Genomic DNA, 20,198 nt, shown 5'->3' with positions numbered 1-20,198 from the left:
ATAGGCCTTTGGCTATACCTCCTATACTAGACATTGTTGATGTGTTTTCAGAATCCAGTATGGCCCCTGATTCTCTGCATCCGGCCCCTTGTAAGCCAGACAGATACTACAGGGTTCCTGATTCCCACAAATTCCTTTTCAAAATTCCTGTTGCGGACCGTGAAACCATTTCTCATGGGCCCAAGGGCATTAAGGCTTTACCCCTTCTGATAGAGACTCCAGGGCGCTGGATAGATTGGTAAAAAAGGTTTATACTTCTGCAACCTTGGCAATCAGGGCTTGAAACTGTCAATTTCATATGCTAAAATATCAGCAGCATATCATGGGACTGCTTAAACAGAAAATTATGTTGATTTCTGACTGTGTGGAAAATAAAGATTTACAGGATTTATTGCATTCAGCTGAACAAGTTGGAAAACATACTTTGTAATGTGGTTTTGATTCTTTGGAGGCCTCTTGTAGGGCTGCTGTTACTGGGTCTGTGCTTAGAAGGCATGCTTGGCTTAAGGAGCAATCTCTGCCTGATCATGTTAAAGCAAAATTGTTGGATGCTCCTTTGCAGCAGGATCGTCTGTTTGGCAATAAGGCTGAAGAAGTCCTAAAAAAGATGGAAGATGACGCTAAATCTATGCAGACTGTGAAAGATTTCTTACAAGTACAACCTCCAAGATTTAGAAGGCACTGGCCTACGAAGAACTGGTCCTTTCCAGTTCCTTCCAGAGCCACTCAAGCCAGACCCAGACATGCCAAAAGCACCAATTTTCAGTCCCAAGGGACTTTCAGAACTAAGCAATGGGGTGCCTCCTCTTCCAAATCTGGAAATATCAAGCCACCTCCCAATGGTAAACAGTCTCAATGACTTTCCTTTAGAATTACCAAGCACTTACCTTTTAGCTGCCCCTTTGGGGGGAAAACTGGCACTTCATGCAAAAAACTGGCAACTTATAACCCAGGACAAATGGGTTTTAAAAATAGTGTCCCATGGATACAGATTTCATTTCCGCACATTGCCAACTCTAAGTGGATGGCCAGACCTGCCCCCAAATCAGTGGGCAGAGGCTCAGAAACAAGTACTTTCCCTCCTAAACATGGGGGCTATTCAACTAGTACCAGAAGGGCAAAAGGGACAAGATTTCTATTCCAGACTTTTCCTGGAACCCAGAAAAGACAAATCATGGCATCCAATTCTGGACTTGTCTACCCTAAACACTTTCCTGGACATTCCAAAATTCAAGATGCTGACTCTTCAGTTTCTTCCTATGCTAGGCAAAGATGCCTGGTTGGCAACTCTAAATCTAAAAGAGGCATATCTGCATATCCCAATCAGGGAATCTTGCAGAAGATACCTCCGCTTCAAAGCAGGCTTTTTGCATTTTCAGTTCTCTGCACTGCCCTTTGGCTTATCTACTGTGCCCATGAGAGTATTTACAAAGTGTCTGGCTCCAGTAATGGCATTTTGCAGGCAAAGAAATATTCAGATATACCCATACCTGGACAATTGTCTAATTCAGGCAGAAAACAGGGCCATTCTTCTAAAACATCTGGCATTTGTAAAAAGGGTTCTAACTTGTCTAGGGTACACCATAAACGAAAAGAAATCACAACTAGTACCCTCTCAAAAATAACATTCCTGTTGAATACAACTGCCCAGATGGCTTTCCTTATGCCAGAAAAGCAAATTCAGTTGGTGACTTACTTCAAACAGGTGGCCACAAAAACCCTGCTATCAGCAAGACAAATACTGCAAACCTTGGGGTTCATGGCCTCTTGCATTCTTCTAATTCCATATGCAAGACTGCATATGAGGAAACTTCACTGGTACTTAAAAAGTTTATGGAGTCAACATTCTCACAGCCTGGAAACAATGATTCATATCATACCTTGCCTGCAACTAGAGTTCCTTTGGTGGGCAGAGGCCTGCCACCAAAACAGACAGACTGCCATTCACACCACCCCGTGCTGCCCAAACCCTAACTAGAGGACTATGCATGGGGGGGGCTCATCTGTCAGGGAAGTACATTCAGGGCAAATGGAGCTCGAATCAAATGCACCTTCATATCAATCAAAAAGAAATGCTAGCTGTACAGAAAGCACTGACAGCCTTCAAGGACTACCTTCATCCAGGGCAACTAATGGTATAGATGGACAACACCACAGTTATGTGGTACATAAGCAGGGGGGGTACACATTCCAACCCCCTCTGCAGACAAGCCATGGCATTGTGGAACATGGCCTTGAGCTATCAAGTACAACTACAAGCCCAATTCCTGCCAGGAAAGCTGAATATTTTGGCAGACGATCTAAGCAGAAATCACATGGACCCACACGAATGGAAACTGAAACCACGGATTTTTAACATGTTGACACGCAAATGGGGGAGCCCAGACATATATCTCTTTGCCTCACCCCAGAACTACCAGTTGGACAAATTTTGCTCAAGAACTCCTCACAAAAAAGCCTGGAAAGTGGATGCTCTGTCCTTCAGCTGGGAAAACCTATCAGTCTGTGCTTTCCCCCCTCTGCCTTTGCTCTCCAAAGTTCTACTAAAAGTCAAACAGGACAAACAAAAGATGATTTTGCTTGCTCCAGACTGGCCTCGCCAACACTGGTACCCACTCCTACGCAGTCTGTCACAACTTTCTCCATGGCACCTGCCTCAGACACCTTCCTTACTGTCTCAGCAGAACAACCAAATTCTGCACCCTCTGCTCCAAACATTGAATCTTGTAGCTTGGCTAATCACTTAAATTCTCCCTTAGCATCCCTCAGCAAACCTGTGATGGATGTCATTTTGGAGGCGAGAAGACCTAGTACCAGAAAATCTTATGCTGACAAATGGAAAAGATTCTGTGCCTGGAATCTGTCTCAAGGGATGACCACAGCAGTGCCCAATTTACCACAGATTTTGCAATACTTAACTGAAATGCTTCACAAGGGCCCGTCTTTCTTCCATAAAAATCCATGCCTCAGCCATTTCAGCTCATTACAACACAGAACCCCCCTCTTCTCTCATCCTCTGTTAAAGCAGTCTCAGAGGGGCCAAAAATGTAAGGCCACCCAGGAGAGCTGCAACCCCTGCCTGGGACCTTACCTTTGTATTGGAAAAACTCACTCTACCTCCTTTTGAGCCAGCTGCTACTGCAGACTTAAAATTCTTTTCCTGGAAAACAGCCTTCCTTTTAGCAATCACTTTGGCTAGAAGGATTTCTGAATTACAGGCCCTTATGGCAGTGGAGCCTTTCATCATCTTTCATGCGGACAGGGTGTTACTCAGGACCAACCCATCCTTCATGCCCAAGGTGGTATCCAGTGTGGCTCTTAATCAGTCCATTCATTTGCCAACTTTCTTTCCCAATCCACAGAACAAAGGGGAGCAGATTCTGCATTCATTGGATGTACACAGACAACTTAGATTTTACTTGGACAGGACTAAATCTCGAAGAAAATCTGAACTGCTGGTAGCATTTGCTGCAGGGGCAGAGGGAAAGGCTATTTCAAAGCAAACCATTTCCAAATGGATAAGCCATTGCATTCATTTCTGCTATAAGCACCATGGAAAACCTATCCCCCCAGGGGATCAGATCCCATACCACCAGGGCTGCATCTACTTCTACAGCCTCTCTCAGAGGTATTCCTACCGGGGATATTCTAGAAGCTGCTAACTGGAGTTCAGTTCATACTTTCACCAAGCACTATCACTTACCAATTTTCTCTAAATCCAGAGCTGGCTTTGCCACTGCTGTTTTGCAGGGCCTTATAGCCGGTCCTAATACTGTATAAATCCATCCTCCCAACCTTAGCTATGGGAAGCTACCCAAATGTAATGACTGCAACAGTGAAACACAAAGAACATAGTACAGTTGTGTACACTTACCATAAATGTAGATGTTAGAGTGTATTCACTGTTGCAGTCCTGGTTACCCTCACTCCAGCCCCCTGTTTTTTCTCTTACTGTGCCTCTCCTTTATTTTTCTACACTTAAAGCCTTTTTGGTGTATTTGCTTTTGTTTGGAAGTATATATGTTTGTGTTTAAAATTATTTATATATTTGCTCCCCATTTGGGGGACACCTGACATCTGGGGCAAGACAAACTGATGTAATGGCGTCGGCTGCATGTTTTATACCCCTGACGTCATGGAAGAAGGGACAGCAACCGAAGCAGGACCCAAGACTTTGTTAATCAGGCCGACTGAGGGCAACCTGCCAGCAGATTGCCCAAATGTAATGACTGCAACCGTGAATACACTCGAACATCTACATTTATGGTAAGTGTACACAACTGTCCTTTCTCCCTCTTTAGAACCTCAACTTTTTACACAGAAAGTTGACTTTGGATCCATTTGAATTGGTCAGTATGATTGGTATAATTGTCAGCCTTGGAGTATTTTTTTAGTAACAATAACCTCAACTGAGTTCTCTGAAGTTTGAGTCCCGTTGTGCCAAGATACTTGTACAGTCTTCAAGAGAGACCTTCATTAAGAGCTAACCCTAAACTTTAATCAGTAATAAACATTTGCTAGGCTATTCCGTTTCCATTCTTGTGCTCCTAAGTCAAAATCAGGAGAGAGAGAGAAATTTTATCTGTTGGATGTGCAGAGACAACTAAGGTACGATACTGAGCGAATCAGACTTCAGGCAGACAAAGCAGTTGCTTCCTTTAAATGAAGAAAAAGGGGTACAAGACTAGCTTATTGCACTCTCTTGCTATGACTTCAGTGGTAAAAGTAATCCAAAGATTGGTCAAAGTTGTCTGCACCTGCATACAAGCTTCCACTGCAGAGGTTTTCAGTAATGTCACAGCCCACCGTATCTGCGAGGCAGACACCTGGACCACATCTTCAACAAATATTGTAAATTAGATATTCATTTGAGAAGCAAAGCAGATTTTGACACTTTAGTCTTGCAGAGCATGCTAGCTCTCCAGCCTAGACTTGTGGTCACAGCTTATACTGCAGTAGTATTTTTCCTGTCTGGTATTAATCATGCTGTAGCAGTACTCCTTGAAACGAACATAGACCAACAGTGTGAGAAGGTCTCTATATCTGTGGTGGTTCAAATACAAGGATCACTCCTGCTGTATAAGGTTCTTCTCACCAAACTCCTGATTCCTGTCCTAAACATCTAGGGCTTGAGTATCACTCTGTGTTGTGGTGCCCCCCCAGGAATACAAGTTATTTTATGCTGAACCTTCTTAAGATGTCCTGCAGGCTCTAACCAAGAGACTGGTGACCCATGTATCGCTGCCTTCACAGAAAAAAGTACTCAAGCTTACATTGACTGCCTTCCCTTTCCATTGTCCTGCTAATGCCCTTAGCATAGGGAGAAGGGCTGGAACCACACTGGGGACATCAAAAGCTATGACACTTTGGCCAGGTAGGTAGTCATCAGCCTGCTGCTAGCTCCCACCCATCATGAATACTGCTGGAGCAGTGGAACATTCAGACATCTAGTTTGTGTGTGTGATAGTGAGTTGTTTGCATAATTGCTTGTTTTTCATAACTTGATCTCTTGTGTAGTTCTTATGTCCCATCAATCCCATCAATCACTCGAGTGGCTGTTATTTATAGTTGCTGCACCTTGAAATGCCCTAACTGGTACTTGCTTGATTTTGATTTGCTGTTAAGAGTTTCTGCTTTCCTAATGGAGTTTTTGGGGGCAGAGTCGCAGTGTGGTGAGAACATCAGCTGTGTTAATATATCTTGTTTTCTTCTACTTTACCTCTTGCAGGATCATTCATTTTGCTATGATGTCCTTCAGTATTTGTTTTGTATTTGTAGCACTTTAAGGTGCATCTGAATGTTGTTTGCAAAAAGTTGGTCATGTTCAGAATTGTACTTCCAAGCTTTCTAGTCGGTGTAAAACAGGTCATTACATGGTCAGTAAAAGCTTTAAATGTAGGTAACTAAACCTGGGATATGCCGAATAACTAAGAATCTGCGGTGTAGCTGTTTTCTTTGCCTATAGATCTCACAAATGACAAGGGAAGTACAGAAAGAAATAACCTGAGATGTTACAGAAATCTGAACTGGTATAGAGAAAAACTGTAGGAACAGTTTCGGGCAGAAACCATTAAGAGAATTAGTTAAATGATTTTCCTTGTATGCAGTGCCTGTTCGAGTTTGTTAAAAGAGGTGAAAGCTCTTTGTGAGGAGGGCAACTTGATATTTGGGTAGAGATTTCTTTAGCTTAAATTCATTGAGGTTTTCTGAATACTGGTGGAATATGCAGTACGTAAATAATTTCCTTCTAAAAAACCTGAGCCTGTAATTGCTCATCTGTGGTCCAGTGCTCTACCTCAGTCGACAAAATGTAAATAAATAAAATAAATCAGAGCTTGGACTCCATTATGCCATGCAGATGTGTAAAATATTAACACTGTTCCTTACCTTTTTTGCATATGTGAGGATCCAGATGGGTGGTGCGATTTGGCTAGCTTTGATCTACCGGATGATGCATCACGTACTCCTACAAAAGAAGCCATAAACAAAAATGTAGAACTGTCCAATGTAACAGAATATCGCCTAGATGGAAACACCATATCGGACTTAAGCAAAAGCAGTAAAGGTGAACTGATTCCAATTTCACCTCGTGTGTCTGGAAGTGTTAGCACACCGCCATCAATTTTAAAGCAACAGAAAAAGAGGAAGATAACGTTGTCACCCGTGACTGAACACAGTATCTGCTCTAATGTATCATTGCTGGAAGTCAACAACAGCATGACTCCAAAAAGCACTCCTGTAAAGGTGCTACCATTTTCACCGTCCCAGGTAGGTTTTACAGACAGTATCCTGCATGCTATCATGTAAAGTTTTTGTACATTAATTCCTCTTCTGAATTTGTATTTGATAATGATGTGTTGGATTTGTCATTTGTGTATTGGGAAGGTTGGCTGGTCTTCTGACCCTTTTCAGCCTCAACCGAAGCTCAAAGAACAAGTACAAGCAACCCCCTTTAACAGTAACAAACATAAAGTTGTAGTTAGGTTCACATGTTTATTTGTAAAGATGTAGACATGACACGATGAACTGTAAAACTGTAGTTCTCTTGTGTGACCTAATGTGTACATGGGGTAAATCACAAACCAGCACAATACTTACGAAGTGAGAATATGGCTTTGAAGACCCGCAGTGAAGTACTGTTTTCACTTATTAGGTGCTCTTAGGTTCTTTGAATCAAAAAGGGAACCCCTTTATATACAAAATACTAACCAGTCAATGTTTTGCATATATTAAGGAAAGTCACCCTTGTATGAATTAAGAAAGTGACTTAATGTTCTGTTAATACAAGTGCAGTGTCAGCTTAAAAACAGTTATAAAGCACAATATTGTATGTCGACTTGTGTAAAGAATTCCATTTAAAAGTGCTTCATAAATACTTTAGTACCAGCAAAGATTAATCATGACAGCCACCTAACATAAAACATTAAAGTTATGATCTAGTCTGAGTGTGTACATTTTAGTTGAATCTGGGTTTTCAAAGCTATGCAGCTGGTAAATCCAGTAAGGGTTTATTTCTGCACAGTAGTCTCAAGTTACCTTTTTCTTGCAGTAGGTTGTAACTTCATTTTCTCCAAGACAATAAAATGACTTTGCTCCACTCTGTGGAGTTTGTCAACATTAAAGCAGATGTTCATCGTGTTTCACTGTTGCAGTCATTACACTTGTTTTATCCTGCTGGCAGGCTACCCGCAGTCAGCCTGAATTCCAAAGTCTTGGTCCAGCGTCGGTTGCTGTCGCTTCTTCCCTGACGTCAGTGCGCCAGGGCTATAAAAGATACAGCCGATGCCATTTTCTTCAGTCTTTCTTGCCGCGCGGTGCCCGAAGCAAAAGCAGTTCGCAAGTGCTGGTCGGCCGATTCCTGAGATTTTCGTGTTCGAATTTCAGATCCAAAGTCTTCATTTAAAGCTAAGTACCCCGTTGGGGAAACTTTTTTCTTGCTCCAGACCGATGTCAGAAAAAGTTAATAATTGTATTTCTTGTGGGAAGCAAATACCTCATAAGGACTTCCATTCTTGTATTCCTTGCCCTAGGCCCTGATCACGACGTTGCTAATTGTAGGTTTTGTGCCAGATTTAACCAACGCACTATTAAGCGTTGGTACGATTTTGCATTTCATTACTTTGGCCGAAGATTTAATTACACGATGCCGTCGGATAGCCGTCTGACTACCGCAATTCTCAAGAAACGCAAAGAAAAGGAAAAGGACAGGCATCCGAGGTCCAAAACTGATGATGAGGCTTCTTCTAAGCCAGTCGCCGGTTCTCAGTGAGGTGCTTTCGCAGCCCCTGACACCTGCTACCTCAGAGCCGCAGGCCACTTCCGACTCCCACGTGGAGCCGACTAGGCCACTGGAAACTCAAGGTATTGGACACTCTGAAAATATTCCCTCAGATGGGTCTGGTGCCGCTGAGCAGGCATCGGCTTCTGAGGGTGTTTTCAGGCCTACACAGTTATATGTGAAACCGACTTCAGCTCTTATCAGGGGTTCCCATCCTCCTCCTGATAAGAGGCCTAGGCAAGATACCGAATATGAATCTTCAGATCAGGTTTTCATTTCCTCTGACTCCTCTTCTGAACAGGAATACTCTCTTCCTCCCTATAAGGATTCTGATGCTGAAGAATCTATCCCTTCAGCCTCTCCTCCTGAGGATTATTCTTTTGGGGAAACCCTGCATACCATGAGGGAGCACTTCCACTGGGAGGGCCAGGATTACTCAGAATCTAAGAAAAGGCTTAGAGATTTTCTTTTACTACCTCAGCACAGGCCTCTTGCTATTCCCCCTGTTTTAGACATTGTAGATATGTATTTTCAGAGTCAGGCCTGTCTCCTGACTCTTTACCCCCAGCACCTGTTAAGCCAGGCAGATACTACAGGGTTCCAGATTCACATACATTTCTTTATAAAATCCCTGCTGCTGACCCAGAAACTATATCTCAGGGTCCCAAAGGGGGTCAAGGCTTCCACTGCAAAAAACCCTATCCTCTCTGATAGGGATTAAAGGGCACTGGACAGATGGGGGAAAAAAGGTTTACACTTCTGCTACCTTGGCTGTAAGGGCTTTAAATTGTCAGTTTCATATGCTTAAATATCAGCAATACTTAATGTCACTGCTTAAACAGAAAATGTTGACAAATTCTGATTGTGCAGAAAACAAGGAACTGCAGGATTTATTGCATGCAGCTGAACAAGTGGGAAAGCATACTTTGCAATGTGGTTTTGATTCCTTGGAGGCCTCTTGCAGGGCCACTGTTACGGGTTCTGTCATTAGGAGGCATGCTTGGTTAAAGGAACAGAATCTGCCTGATCATGTTAAAGCAAAATTATTAGATGCTCCATTACAGCATGATACTTAGTTTGGTGTTAAGGCAGAAGAGGTGTTGAAGAAGCTGGAGGACAAAGCGAAATCTATGCAGACAGTTAAGGATTTCTTACAGGTACAGCCACCCAGATTTAGCAGGAACTGGCCTTCAAAGAATTGGTCCTTTCCAGTGTCAGACAGGCCACAAAGAGGCAGATACAGACGCCCCAGAGGCAGATCCCAGCCCCAAGGCTCATACAGGTCTAAACAATGGGGTGCTTCTACCTCCAAAAGCGGAGAAGACAAATAACAGCCATACAGAAAACAGCCCCAATGTCTTTCCTCTGCCAGCACCAAGTACTTATCTTTTGGCAGCCCCCTTAGGGGGAAACTAGTACTTTTTTCACAAAATTGGCACATGATCACCCAGGACAAATGGGTCTTGAATATAGTGTTACAGGGCTACAGGTTCCACTTTCACACCCTGCCAAGGGCAAAAGGTATGCCAGACCTGCCACACAATCAATGGGCAGAGGCACAAAATCAAGTTTCTTCTCTAATGGACATGAGGGCCATTCAGCGAGTGCCGCAGCAAGAGCAGGGACAAGGATTTTACTCAAGACTTTTCCTAGTACCCAGAAAGGACAAAGTCTGGAGACCAGTACTGGACCTGTCAATTCTAAACACATTTCTGGACATTCCAAAATTCAAAATGTTGACTCAACAGCAGCTTCTGCCCATGCTGGGCAAGAAGGCTTGGCTTGTAACTTTGGACCTAAAAGAGGCATACCTGCATGTCCCAATCAGGCAATCTTGCAGAAGATACCTCAGATTCATAGCTGGCTCAATGCACTACCAATTCTCTGCACTGCCCTTTGGCTTATCTACTGCACCCAGGGTCTTCACAAAATGTCTGGCACCAGTAATTGCATTTTGCAGACAAAGAGGAATTCAAATATATCCTTACTTGGACGACTGCCTTATTCAAGCAGAGAACAAGAACATTCTATTACAGCATCTGGCATTTGTAAAAAGATTACTAATTTGCCCAGGGTACACGGTAAACGAAAATAAATCAAAACTAGTACCCTCTCAAGAGATAATATTCCTGGGTGCAAGCTTAAATACAACTGCCCAGATGGCTTATCTCATGCCAGACAAACAAAGGCATCTGACTTCTTACTTCAAAATGTTGGCAACAAAGACCCAGTTATCTGCAAGAAAAATTCTGCAGGCTTTGGGCTTCATGGCATCCTGCATTCTGTTAATTCCATATGCAAGACTGCATATGAGGAAACTACAATGGTATCTAAAAAGTGTTTGGACTCAACATTGCCACAGTCTGGGAACATTAATTACCCTCATTCCCTGCCCGCAACAGGAGTTTCGATGGTGGGCACAGGCCTGTCACCACAACAAGGGTCAGCCATTCACTTTACCCACAGCCAGGCAGACATTAACAGATGCATCAGATTATGCCTGGGGGGCCCACATGGCAGGAAGATGTATTCAGGGCACATGGTCCGCAAGCCAAATGCATCTTCATATCAATCAAAAAGAGATGCTAGCTGTTCAGAATGCCCTGACAGCCTTCAAGGACCTTCTTCATCCAGGACAACTGCTGATAAAGACGGACAATACTACAGTCATGTGGTACATAAACAAGCAGGAAGGCACACATTCCTATCCCCTCTGCAGACTAGCCATGACTTTGTGGGATACAGCATTGACATATCAGGTACACCTGCAAGCACAACTCCTGCCAGGAAAGATAAATACTCTGGCAGGAAAGATAAATACTCTGGCAGACGAACTAAGCAGAAACCTCATGGATCCTCACGAGTGGAAACTGGATCCACAAGTCTTCAGCATAACACGAAATGGGGATGCCCAGACATAGATCTGTTTGCCTCCCCTCACAACTGCCAACTTCAGAGATTCTGCACAAGGACTTATCACAAGCAAGCATAGAAAGTGGATGCTCTATCATTCAGCTGGAAAACCCTAACAGTATATGCCTTTCCTCCACTGCCTCTCCTTCCCAAGGTACTCCTAAAGGTCAGACGAGAAGCCAAAAATGATACTGATTGCCCCAGACTGGCCCCGCCAGCACTGGTACCCAATCCTAAAGAGCTTGTCTCAAGGCCCAGCCTGGACATTACCTCAAATTCCTCACTTACTGACCCAACAAAACAATCAGATCCTGCACAGCCAACTCAGGACCCTAAATCTGGCAATATGGCAGATAATGTAGCTATTCAAAACACACCTCTCTCTAAAGCAGTTATGGATGTTATTTTGGAGGCCAGGAGGCCCAGCACCAGAAAATCTTATGCAGAAAAATGGAAGAGATTCTGTGCTTGGATCCAGGCACAAGGAATTGACACGCTTGTACCAAACATTCCTCAGATTTTACAATACCTAACTCAGATGCTGGACAAAGGCCTATCCTTTTCATCAATCAAGATCCATGCCTCTGCCATTTCAACTCATTACAATACGGAACCACCTATTTCTTCACATCCACTGCTAAGGCAGTACCTCAGAGGGGCCAAAAACATAAGACCTCCAAGGAGAGCACCAATACCTGCATGGGACCTCAATTATGTCTTGAAAAAACTCATACTGCCTCCTTTTGAGCCAGCCAATACAGCTGAGATAAAATTCTTATCATGGAAAACAGCTCTGCTCCTAGCAATAACCTCTGCAAGAAGAGTATCAGAGTTACAGGCACTCATGGCTGTGGAACCTTTTATCATTTTCCATCCAGACAGGGTTTCTCTGAGGACAAACCCAACCATTCATGCCGAAGGTAGTGTCCAGTGTGGCTCTTAACCAAACCATTCATTTGCCTACCTTTTATCCAAACCCACAGAATAAGGGAGAGAGAATCCTGCATTCTTTGGACATACACAGACAGCTACGCTTTTACTTGGACAGAACTAAAGCTTTCAGAAAGACTGAGCAACTCTTAGTGGCATATGCTGCAGGATCACAAGGAAAGGCCATCTCAAAGCAGACTATTTCAAAATGGATAGGCCACTGCATTCGTTTCTGCTATTCACAACATGGCAAATCAGTGCCTAAGGGCATTAGGCCACATTCCACCAAAGCAGCAGCCACTTCAGCAGCCTTCCTCAGAGGAGTACCAACCAAAGACATTTTAGAGGCTGCAACTTGGAGTTCAGTGCACACTTTTACAAAGCACTACCACTTACCTCTCTACTCTAAATCCAGAGCAGGCTTTGCCACTGCAGTTCTGCAGGGCCTCATAGCCACTCCTAATCCTATTTAGACCCAGCCACCCAACCTCAGCTTTGGGATTCAACCCAAGTGTAATGACTGCAACAGTGAAACACGATGAACATAGTGCAGTTGTACCTACCATAAATGTAGATGTTCGAGTGTATTCACTGTTGCAGTCCAGGTTACCCACCCACCATCCCCCTTTAATTGCTGGGACTTTTCTGTACTTCTCTATTCTATACAACCTATGTGGTGTATTTGCTTGTAGATGAAGGTAATGTTTGTTTTAGTGTATGCATACTTATTAGCATAATTTTTAGCCTACCCTTTTGGAAGCACCTGACATCTGGGGCAAGAAAAACTGAAGAAAATGGCGTCGGCTGCATCTTTTATACCCCTGGCTCACTGACGTCAGGGAGGAGGCGACAGCAACTGACGCCGGACCAAGACTTTGGAATTCAGGCCGACTGCGGGTAGCCTGCCAGCAGGGATAACCCAAGTGTAATGACTGCAACAGTGAATAAACTCGAACATCTACATTTATGGTAGGTACACAACTGTACTTTTTCATTATTTGGAATAGCATTTCAGAAAGATGTTCTGATATTCAGTTCTTAGAGTCTAGACTCTAGAAGGTTGACTTATTTAGAGATGCCACACATTTACAGACACCTATTTAAATAATTTTCAAATTACTACAGTTAATAAAGTTCTTATTTTCAAAGCATTTATGTAAATTCTTAACTAATTTGACACATCTAAAATTAACTAGCTGTAGCATCTCATGTTAACACCGCTGCATTTTTCTGTGTTCTGTAACAAGTTTTTTCTGTAACATCTGGTGCAGTGAACAGACGTGTGGTTGGTGAGCTGAAGTGGTTTCTCTGAGTTTCTGTCCATCATTATTAATATAGAGGATTATGATCGGGTGTCAAGTTGTAATTTATTTTATTACGTGTTCACATGGATGCTAAGAAACTCACCTTGAGAGGGCAGTGACATCTGTAAACTTCTAGGAGTGAAAATATGAGCCGAGATATTTAAAGGCCAGTGAGAGTGAAGGATTGTCCCTTTCATGAGACCCAACCATCACAGCTCTTAGGTGCTGAAAGCACTGACTGTCAGGTCTCACATGCTACAGAAGCTCATTACAGGTTTGTCTTTTTTCTGGCTTTGCAATGTAATCATGTAACTCCATGCACTACAGTGAAAGCTGTACGTATCACAGTCATCATCTTTGCTTGACGAACAAGAGGAACACTCCATCTGATGTTGCCATTTTCATTTTTCCTCACTAATGGGTTTGGATCCAATCCTCTGATCCAACTCTGCCATACACACTACAACTCAGATCCAGCTCTCGAGCTCTTCCATCTGCCCATAATGTTGTACTGCATCCCCATTGCCTCAGATCTCATTTACTGCCATCGTGGTTTGACATAGGTTCCATTCTTGGTCACTGCAAGCAAATTTATTTGTTTTTGTTAAAATTCGCTAGTCCTTTTCTTAAGCTTTGCTAGTTTTTTTCTTACATCCTCCCTCTTAGTGGTCACTGGTGTTAGGGATTTCTTTTGACTTTTCTACTAAGAGTTTAGTAGTTTTAATACCATTGTTGATACCTTCTGTTACCTGATTTAACAGGTATTTCTTTATATACCATAGTCTGTATCTTTATCCTTCTTTGTTTTTCCAGGCTGTTTTCTATAGTTACCAGTTTTTTTTTTTTTCGGTAATTCCTTACTAACAGCAATCCTTTTTCTTTCTGAAAAAAAAAAAAAGTTGTGCTCGTTAATTTATGGTTAGTTGTCCTTTTTAGTTATGTCAGAGAAACCAACTGGATTTAAGAAGTGCACATCTTGTGGGCATAAGATCCCCAACTCAGATACCCACAAGAAGTGCATTTATTGTCTTGGACCAGACCATCTTAACACAGACTGTTCAGTTTGCTCTTGCTGTACTTTTAACCCAAGAACCTTGGCTGACAGGTGAAATAAGCTCATTCTCAAAGGTTTGCTTCCTTCTTCTCCTGAGGCTCAAACCCCCTCAAAAACACCAAAATCAGTTTCTTTGGATCCAAGGAAAAAATCTCCAAAGTCCCCAGTGGCTTCCTCGGAGCAGGTGGAAAAGATTAGAAAAATCTCAGCTCTGACCTCTTCGGATCCTAAACCTCATGGCCTTTCCTTGGATCCAAAAAATTCAGCACCTATAGTCATATCTGATTTGCCTTGTATTCTTTTTCGGATCCTAAGCCCTCAGATCCAAGAGCCAGTGCATCTCATAGAAGCCGTACTCCAGAGTACTCACAGTAAAAAACTATATCTTCTCTGCCCACTCAGTTATTCCAAACACTGAAGAAACATTCTCAACCCCCTTTCCATAGGATCTTCTAGGTCTTCCAGAATTCTGTCAGAGGTGGATGTGGATAGGATTGTGTGTAAATTCTTCAGAGCTCAGATCCAAATGGTGGTTCTGCTAGCTCTGTCCCCTACTGGATCCATGAGTGTGCCTACAAACTCCATGATTTCCCCCTCTCTGATCAGACCCGTGGTTTTGTAGTCTCAGGATCCGAGATCTCTGAGAGGATCAGCATCTGATACAAGTAGAGTTCCTTACTCCACTCTGATGATTTCCCTGACTGGCTCTGCTCCAGTACCCCCAGATCAGAGTGAGTCTTGGAGCTGAGATATCGGTGCGGGATCCGAGGGGTTGGGCTTTGCTCTGTTTTTCTCAAATCTGTTCCTCCCTCTTGGAGCTTCAGCCCTGGACAGCTTGGATATGATTCTCCCTTTGAGGCTCAGATCAGGGGGTGGCCCCGACCTACATTATTTGGAGGCTTCGGGTCCAAGGAGGGGAGGAAAAGGTTTCCCGTGGCATTCAAGGTGGTAGAAAGGGCCTTCTCTTTCCATAGAGAACTGTTCTCCTGTTTTGGATCCTGTCCCCTATCCCTCATTGGCTCCAAGCTCTGAATCCATTAGACCTGCTGCACAGGGACAAGCCAGTACCAAGTATTCTCTAGACGGTTCCACTAGAGGAACATTCCCTCTCTTCCAATACCTCCCCTGAAACATCCCACAGAGGAGGTTCTTCGGAAGAGGACATGTTAGAGGAGACACACAGACTCCCCCGTGGAGTCTGTCAGGAAGACACTGATTTTGATGAGGGAGAAGGATACCCCACATCATCACCTGATGACCTCTCCTTTGGAGATATTCTAGAAATCCATAAGCAGAAAGGTGGCTGGTCATCCCAAACTCCTCCTGAAGAATCTGTGTTCCTGGAGGCTTTTGGTGCTTGGACCATCTACATCTTGGGTGACCCCTACTGGTGGATGAACTTATTGACCTGGTTTGTCACCAGGCATGGAAGGAGTCGGACACGGTCTCCCATCCTCAAGTGCCCGGGCGAGTTTTGCCATCACTGGAGCAAAGGAGTTTACGTTGATGCTATAATGGTGGTGGCAGCAGCCACTAAGAAAGAGCTAGCAGACCAGAGTGCTTCTGTCCATCCGTCGAACAGGGAGTCTAGATCTTTGGACAGATTTGAAAACAAGTGTTTTTCTCAGCTACCTTCGCTCTGAGTTCACTTAATTATCTGGCACATTTTAGTAGGCTGCAGAGAGATCTAACTAATGATCTATCAAATTCTCTGGAGTCCATGTTTGCTGAGGATTTCAAAAGGACTTCCTCTCAGCTGGCCACTCTTTTTGTCTATTTCAAATGCTCCAATAAGGTTAATCTCACATACAGCTGAAGGTACTTCACGAGCAGCTGGTTCAGGTATTGGCATAAGGAGACATGCCTGGATGCAGCTGTGTGAAGCCCTTTAAGACATCTTTTATTAATGCCTCTTTTGATGGCACTTCATTGTTTGGGCCATCAGTTAAAGATGCGCTTACCTGCAGTGAAAAAGATTAAATAAACCCTGTCTGCCATAGGAATCAAATTTTCTACTCCTCAATGCACCTTTTTTGGAAAACAGAGGTGGTAAGAAGATGTGGTTTTGTAAATCTCGGGGTGCCTTTCCAGTGTTCATGTGGGAAGAATTCCTACAGTGGCAGAATTGGAAATTTTGATAGTAGACATCACCCTACTGGCAGAGGAGGTCAACTGAACCAGGGCTTTAGAGATTTCTTTTCAGACAGGCCCTATCTGTGCTCCTGAAGCTCTGCCTGACTGTCCACCTTTGGAAGCAGTTGGGGGTGGATTCTCTTGGTTCCCTATTACCAGATCGCAGATGCAGTTTGTCGAATGTGTCTTGATCGAACCAAAAAGAGTGAAAAGGCAAAATAGCGAAGTGGCTTTTTAGCGAATTCTTTCCCTGGGAAAGAGTTTGCTTGGCCGCTTTTGTTATCTTGCCATTTTCTGTGTTGTAGTACGTTCTCAGAGTTGATATATTTAAGTAGTGGGGGGCACAGCCCCTCACATTATGTAATGTTTTAAAGTTTTTTTGTTTTTTTTAAATTTTGGAACAGCGATTTTTTTTTCCTTTGGAAAAAAAATCGGTGTTCTGAGGTTTCGACGTTGTAAGCTTTCACTTACATGGGGTTGATTATTTACCGTTTGTTTTTTTAAGTGTGCGATACGATAATATAGACCCGTTTCTCTTTGCACTTAAACAGCTGGACAAATATCACAGAAGATTTATGGGTTCTAAGAATAATGCCCAGAGGTTACTACATACTCTTTTTCTTTATTCCTCTTTTTCAGAGGAAGAAACATCTTGCATTCCACCCAGTAAAAGGAAGGAAGTAGCACATGAAATACAAAAGATGCTAGAAAAAGAGTTGTCCAGAATGTCACAGCCGACCAGATAGGATTCAGAACTTACTCACACTTATTTTTAGTGCTAAAGAAAACAGGGGACCTCAGACCCATTTTGGATCGAAGTAGTTTGAACCAGTACGTGAAGAAAAGAGAGTTTTGAATGGTCAAGTTCAGTCCTTCCTGCCTTTTTTGCACAAGGATGACTGGATGTGCTCTATAGACATTCAGGACGTGTACTACCACATAAAGATAGACGAGCCAGGAGGCATCTTCAGTTTACGCTGGGAGTTGAACATCATCACTTCAGAGCTCTTCCCTTTGGACTCTGCACAGCCACCAAGGGTGTTTAACAAATGCATGGCAGTAGTGGCAGCTCACTTGATCCTCAAAGGATTCCAGGTGTTTCCATATCTAGACTATTGGCTTCTCACCGCCTCCTCCAGACATCAGCTTCAACAAGCTAGGGACTATTTGCTCCAGGTTTGCAACGACTTGGGCATTTCAATCAGTCTTGCCAAATCACAGCTTGCCCCAGTTCAGAGCCTGGAATTCATTGGGATGCTTTTGAACACTACAACTCAAGTGGCATCTTTACCCTTCCACCACATTGCTTCTGCAAGATATCAAGTGCAAAATATCCTGGCTCATCCTTCTCGTCCAGTAAGGTTACTGCTTCGAGCCCTGAGGTCTATGTCAGCTGCCATAGTACTACTTCCCTTAGCTTGCTTCTTTGTGTGAATTCTCCAATGGACCTTAACTTTACAGTGGGCCATTCTGCATCACCCCCTGTCTTTTTAAATAAAACTCACTCCCATTTGCAAGCACCACATTCATTGGTGGATTCAGTCTGATGATCTCTTCCTGGGCAGACCTTTTGTTCTTCCGAATCAAATTGCCACAGTGATCATGGATGCTTCCCAACTGGGTTGAGAGGGTCATTTCTTGGGAAGGACAGTCCAAGGCATGTGGTTCCCCAAGAGACAAAATTGCATATCAACATCCTAGAGATGAGAGCAGTCCTTTTAGCATTGCAGGCATTTCAAGTATCTCTCCCCCTGGGGACTATTGCAATTCAGATGGACAACATGTCAGTAGTCTGGTACATCAGCAAGCAAGGAGGAACCCAATCTTACCCCCTGTGCAGAGGCGCCATGAGAGTTTGAGAAAGGGTGATCTCTTCAGACCACTTTCTAATCACGACGCACATCCTTGAGAAAACCAATGTGCTGGCAGACGAACTAAATTCTGATGCCTCACGAGTGGTCTTAGTGTGTCAGTGGTGAATATGATTTCTATACATTGGGGCCAACCTTGCTGTGACCTACTTTTGCCACCCCTCTCAACAAGTGCAGCAAGTACTTTGCACTGATCCCCCCTCAAGGGGAATCACTGAGATGCTCTGCTTCAAACTTGACCCTTGGGTCTCCTTTATGCTTACCCTCCTCTTTCAATGATTCCAAAATGCTTAGATAAAGCAAGCAGGCTGAAGAGCTCTGTCATCCTCATTGTCCCCTTCTGGCCTCGGCAAGTTTGGTTCCCCTTTCTGTGGTCTCATCTTCGTTATCTTCCATGGATACTGGAGCCTTGTCAGGATTTCATATGTCACCCATCGGAGATTCAGCATCCCAACCTTCACACCCTCAAGTTAACTGCATTGTTTTTCCACTTCCAGTAATAGTTACAGTCCAGGCTGTCTTCCCCAGTTTGAGATATTTTGACTTCCCAAAAAGCTTTCACCAAGAAAATGCATTGAAGCAAATGGAGAAGGTTTTCTGTTTGGGCTTCTGACCAAGGCATTGACCCCTTTTTGGCTACAACTTCTGCAATTCTTCATTTTCTTACAACTCTTTTTAATAAGGGGGCCAGTTTTTCTACAATTTAACTTCAGTTGGCAGCAGTCTTATATTTCCATTCAGGAAATAAATCTTTCTCTCTGGCTTCTTCTAGATTGTGTAAAGCTTTTATGAAGGGCATCTTTCTTCTCAGACTTCCGATAAAGGACCCTTCACCACCTTGGGACCTTACTGTGGTTCCCCAGGGTTTAACTCAGAAACCCTTTGAGCCGTCAGACAAATGTGAGCTAAAATTTCTATCATGGAAAACATTCCTCCTGATAGCTATGACTTCAGCAAAAAGAATTTCTGAACTCCAGGCTCTGTCAGCGAAACCCCCTTGCATTGTTTTTCATAAAGACAGGGTTTCTCTACTGACTAACCCTTCCTTTGCACCTAAAGTGGCTTCTGAAAATAACATCAACCAATCCATTAATTTACCAGTCTTTTTTTCCCAAATCTCTCCAATAAGAGAGAGTACATACTACATTTCATTGATGTGCACAGATTGACTATGTTTTTAGCTTAACAGAACAAAACAGTTTAGAAAGTAAGATCAGTTTTTTGTACCCTTTTCCTGAAGTCGCCTGGGTTAATCTGTCTCTAAAGTTACCCCAGCTAAATGGATAACAGACTGCATTTCATTGATTTAGTCTCCAAAAGGTTTAGTTTTACCAAGACCACCCTGACCTCATTCAGCTCGATCCTTGGCTGCCTCATCAGCTTTTTGGTCAAGGACTCTGTTGATGACATTTGTCCAGCAGCCACACGGTCCAAGGCTCATACCTTTATTTCACATTAAAAGTTGGACATCATATCTAGAAACAGAGCCTCCTTTGGTTCAGCAGTGCTCAGAAATATCTTTCCATGAGGGCCACCCAAGGTTTATGTAGCTGGGGATTCTGTCCCATTAATGAGGATAAATGAAAAGGACAACAACATACTGACAAGTTATGTACTCACCATAATTAGACATCTGCATTATACATTTTCATTCTACCTCACCTTCCCTCCCATCCATCCCCATTCCTTTTTTCCTTCGGGAAGAACCTATTAGA

General features: G+C 43.3%; 1 protein-coding gene across 3 annotated transcripts in view; it reads left to right on the top strand.

Moving 5' to 3' along the window:
• The window catches only part of MYBL2 (MYB proto-oncogene like 2), a 779,549-nt gene that overhangs the window by 493,680 nt on the left and 265,671 nt on the right, over positions 1 to 20,198 (top strand). For all 3 annotated transcript variants that reach the window (XM_044090138.1, XM_044090137.1, XM_044090139.1), the window contains exon 9: positions 6,406 to 6,768. In XM_044090138.1, coding sequence (XP_043946073.1) covers positions 6,406 to 6,768 — 363 coding nt within the window. The remainder of the gene's footprint in view (positions 1 to 6,405; positions 6,769 to 20,198) is intronic.

This window comes from Protopterus annectens, chromosome 12.part0 (assembly GCF_019279795.1).
Source record: "Protopterus annectens isolate FY-2018-M chromosome 12.part0, PAN1.0, whole genome shotgun sequence".
NCBI classification, from domain to species: Eukaryota; Metazoa; Chordata; order Ceratodontiformes; family Protopteridae; genus Protopterus; species Protopterus annectens.
The sequence above is the reverse complement of the archived record's forward strand: the minus strand, read 5'-3'. Positions and strand labels throughout refer to the sequence as shown.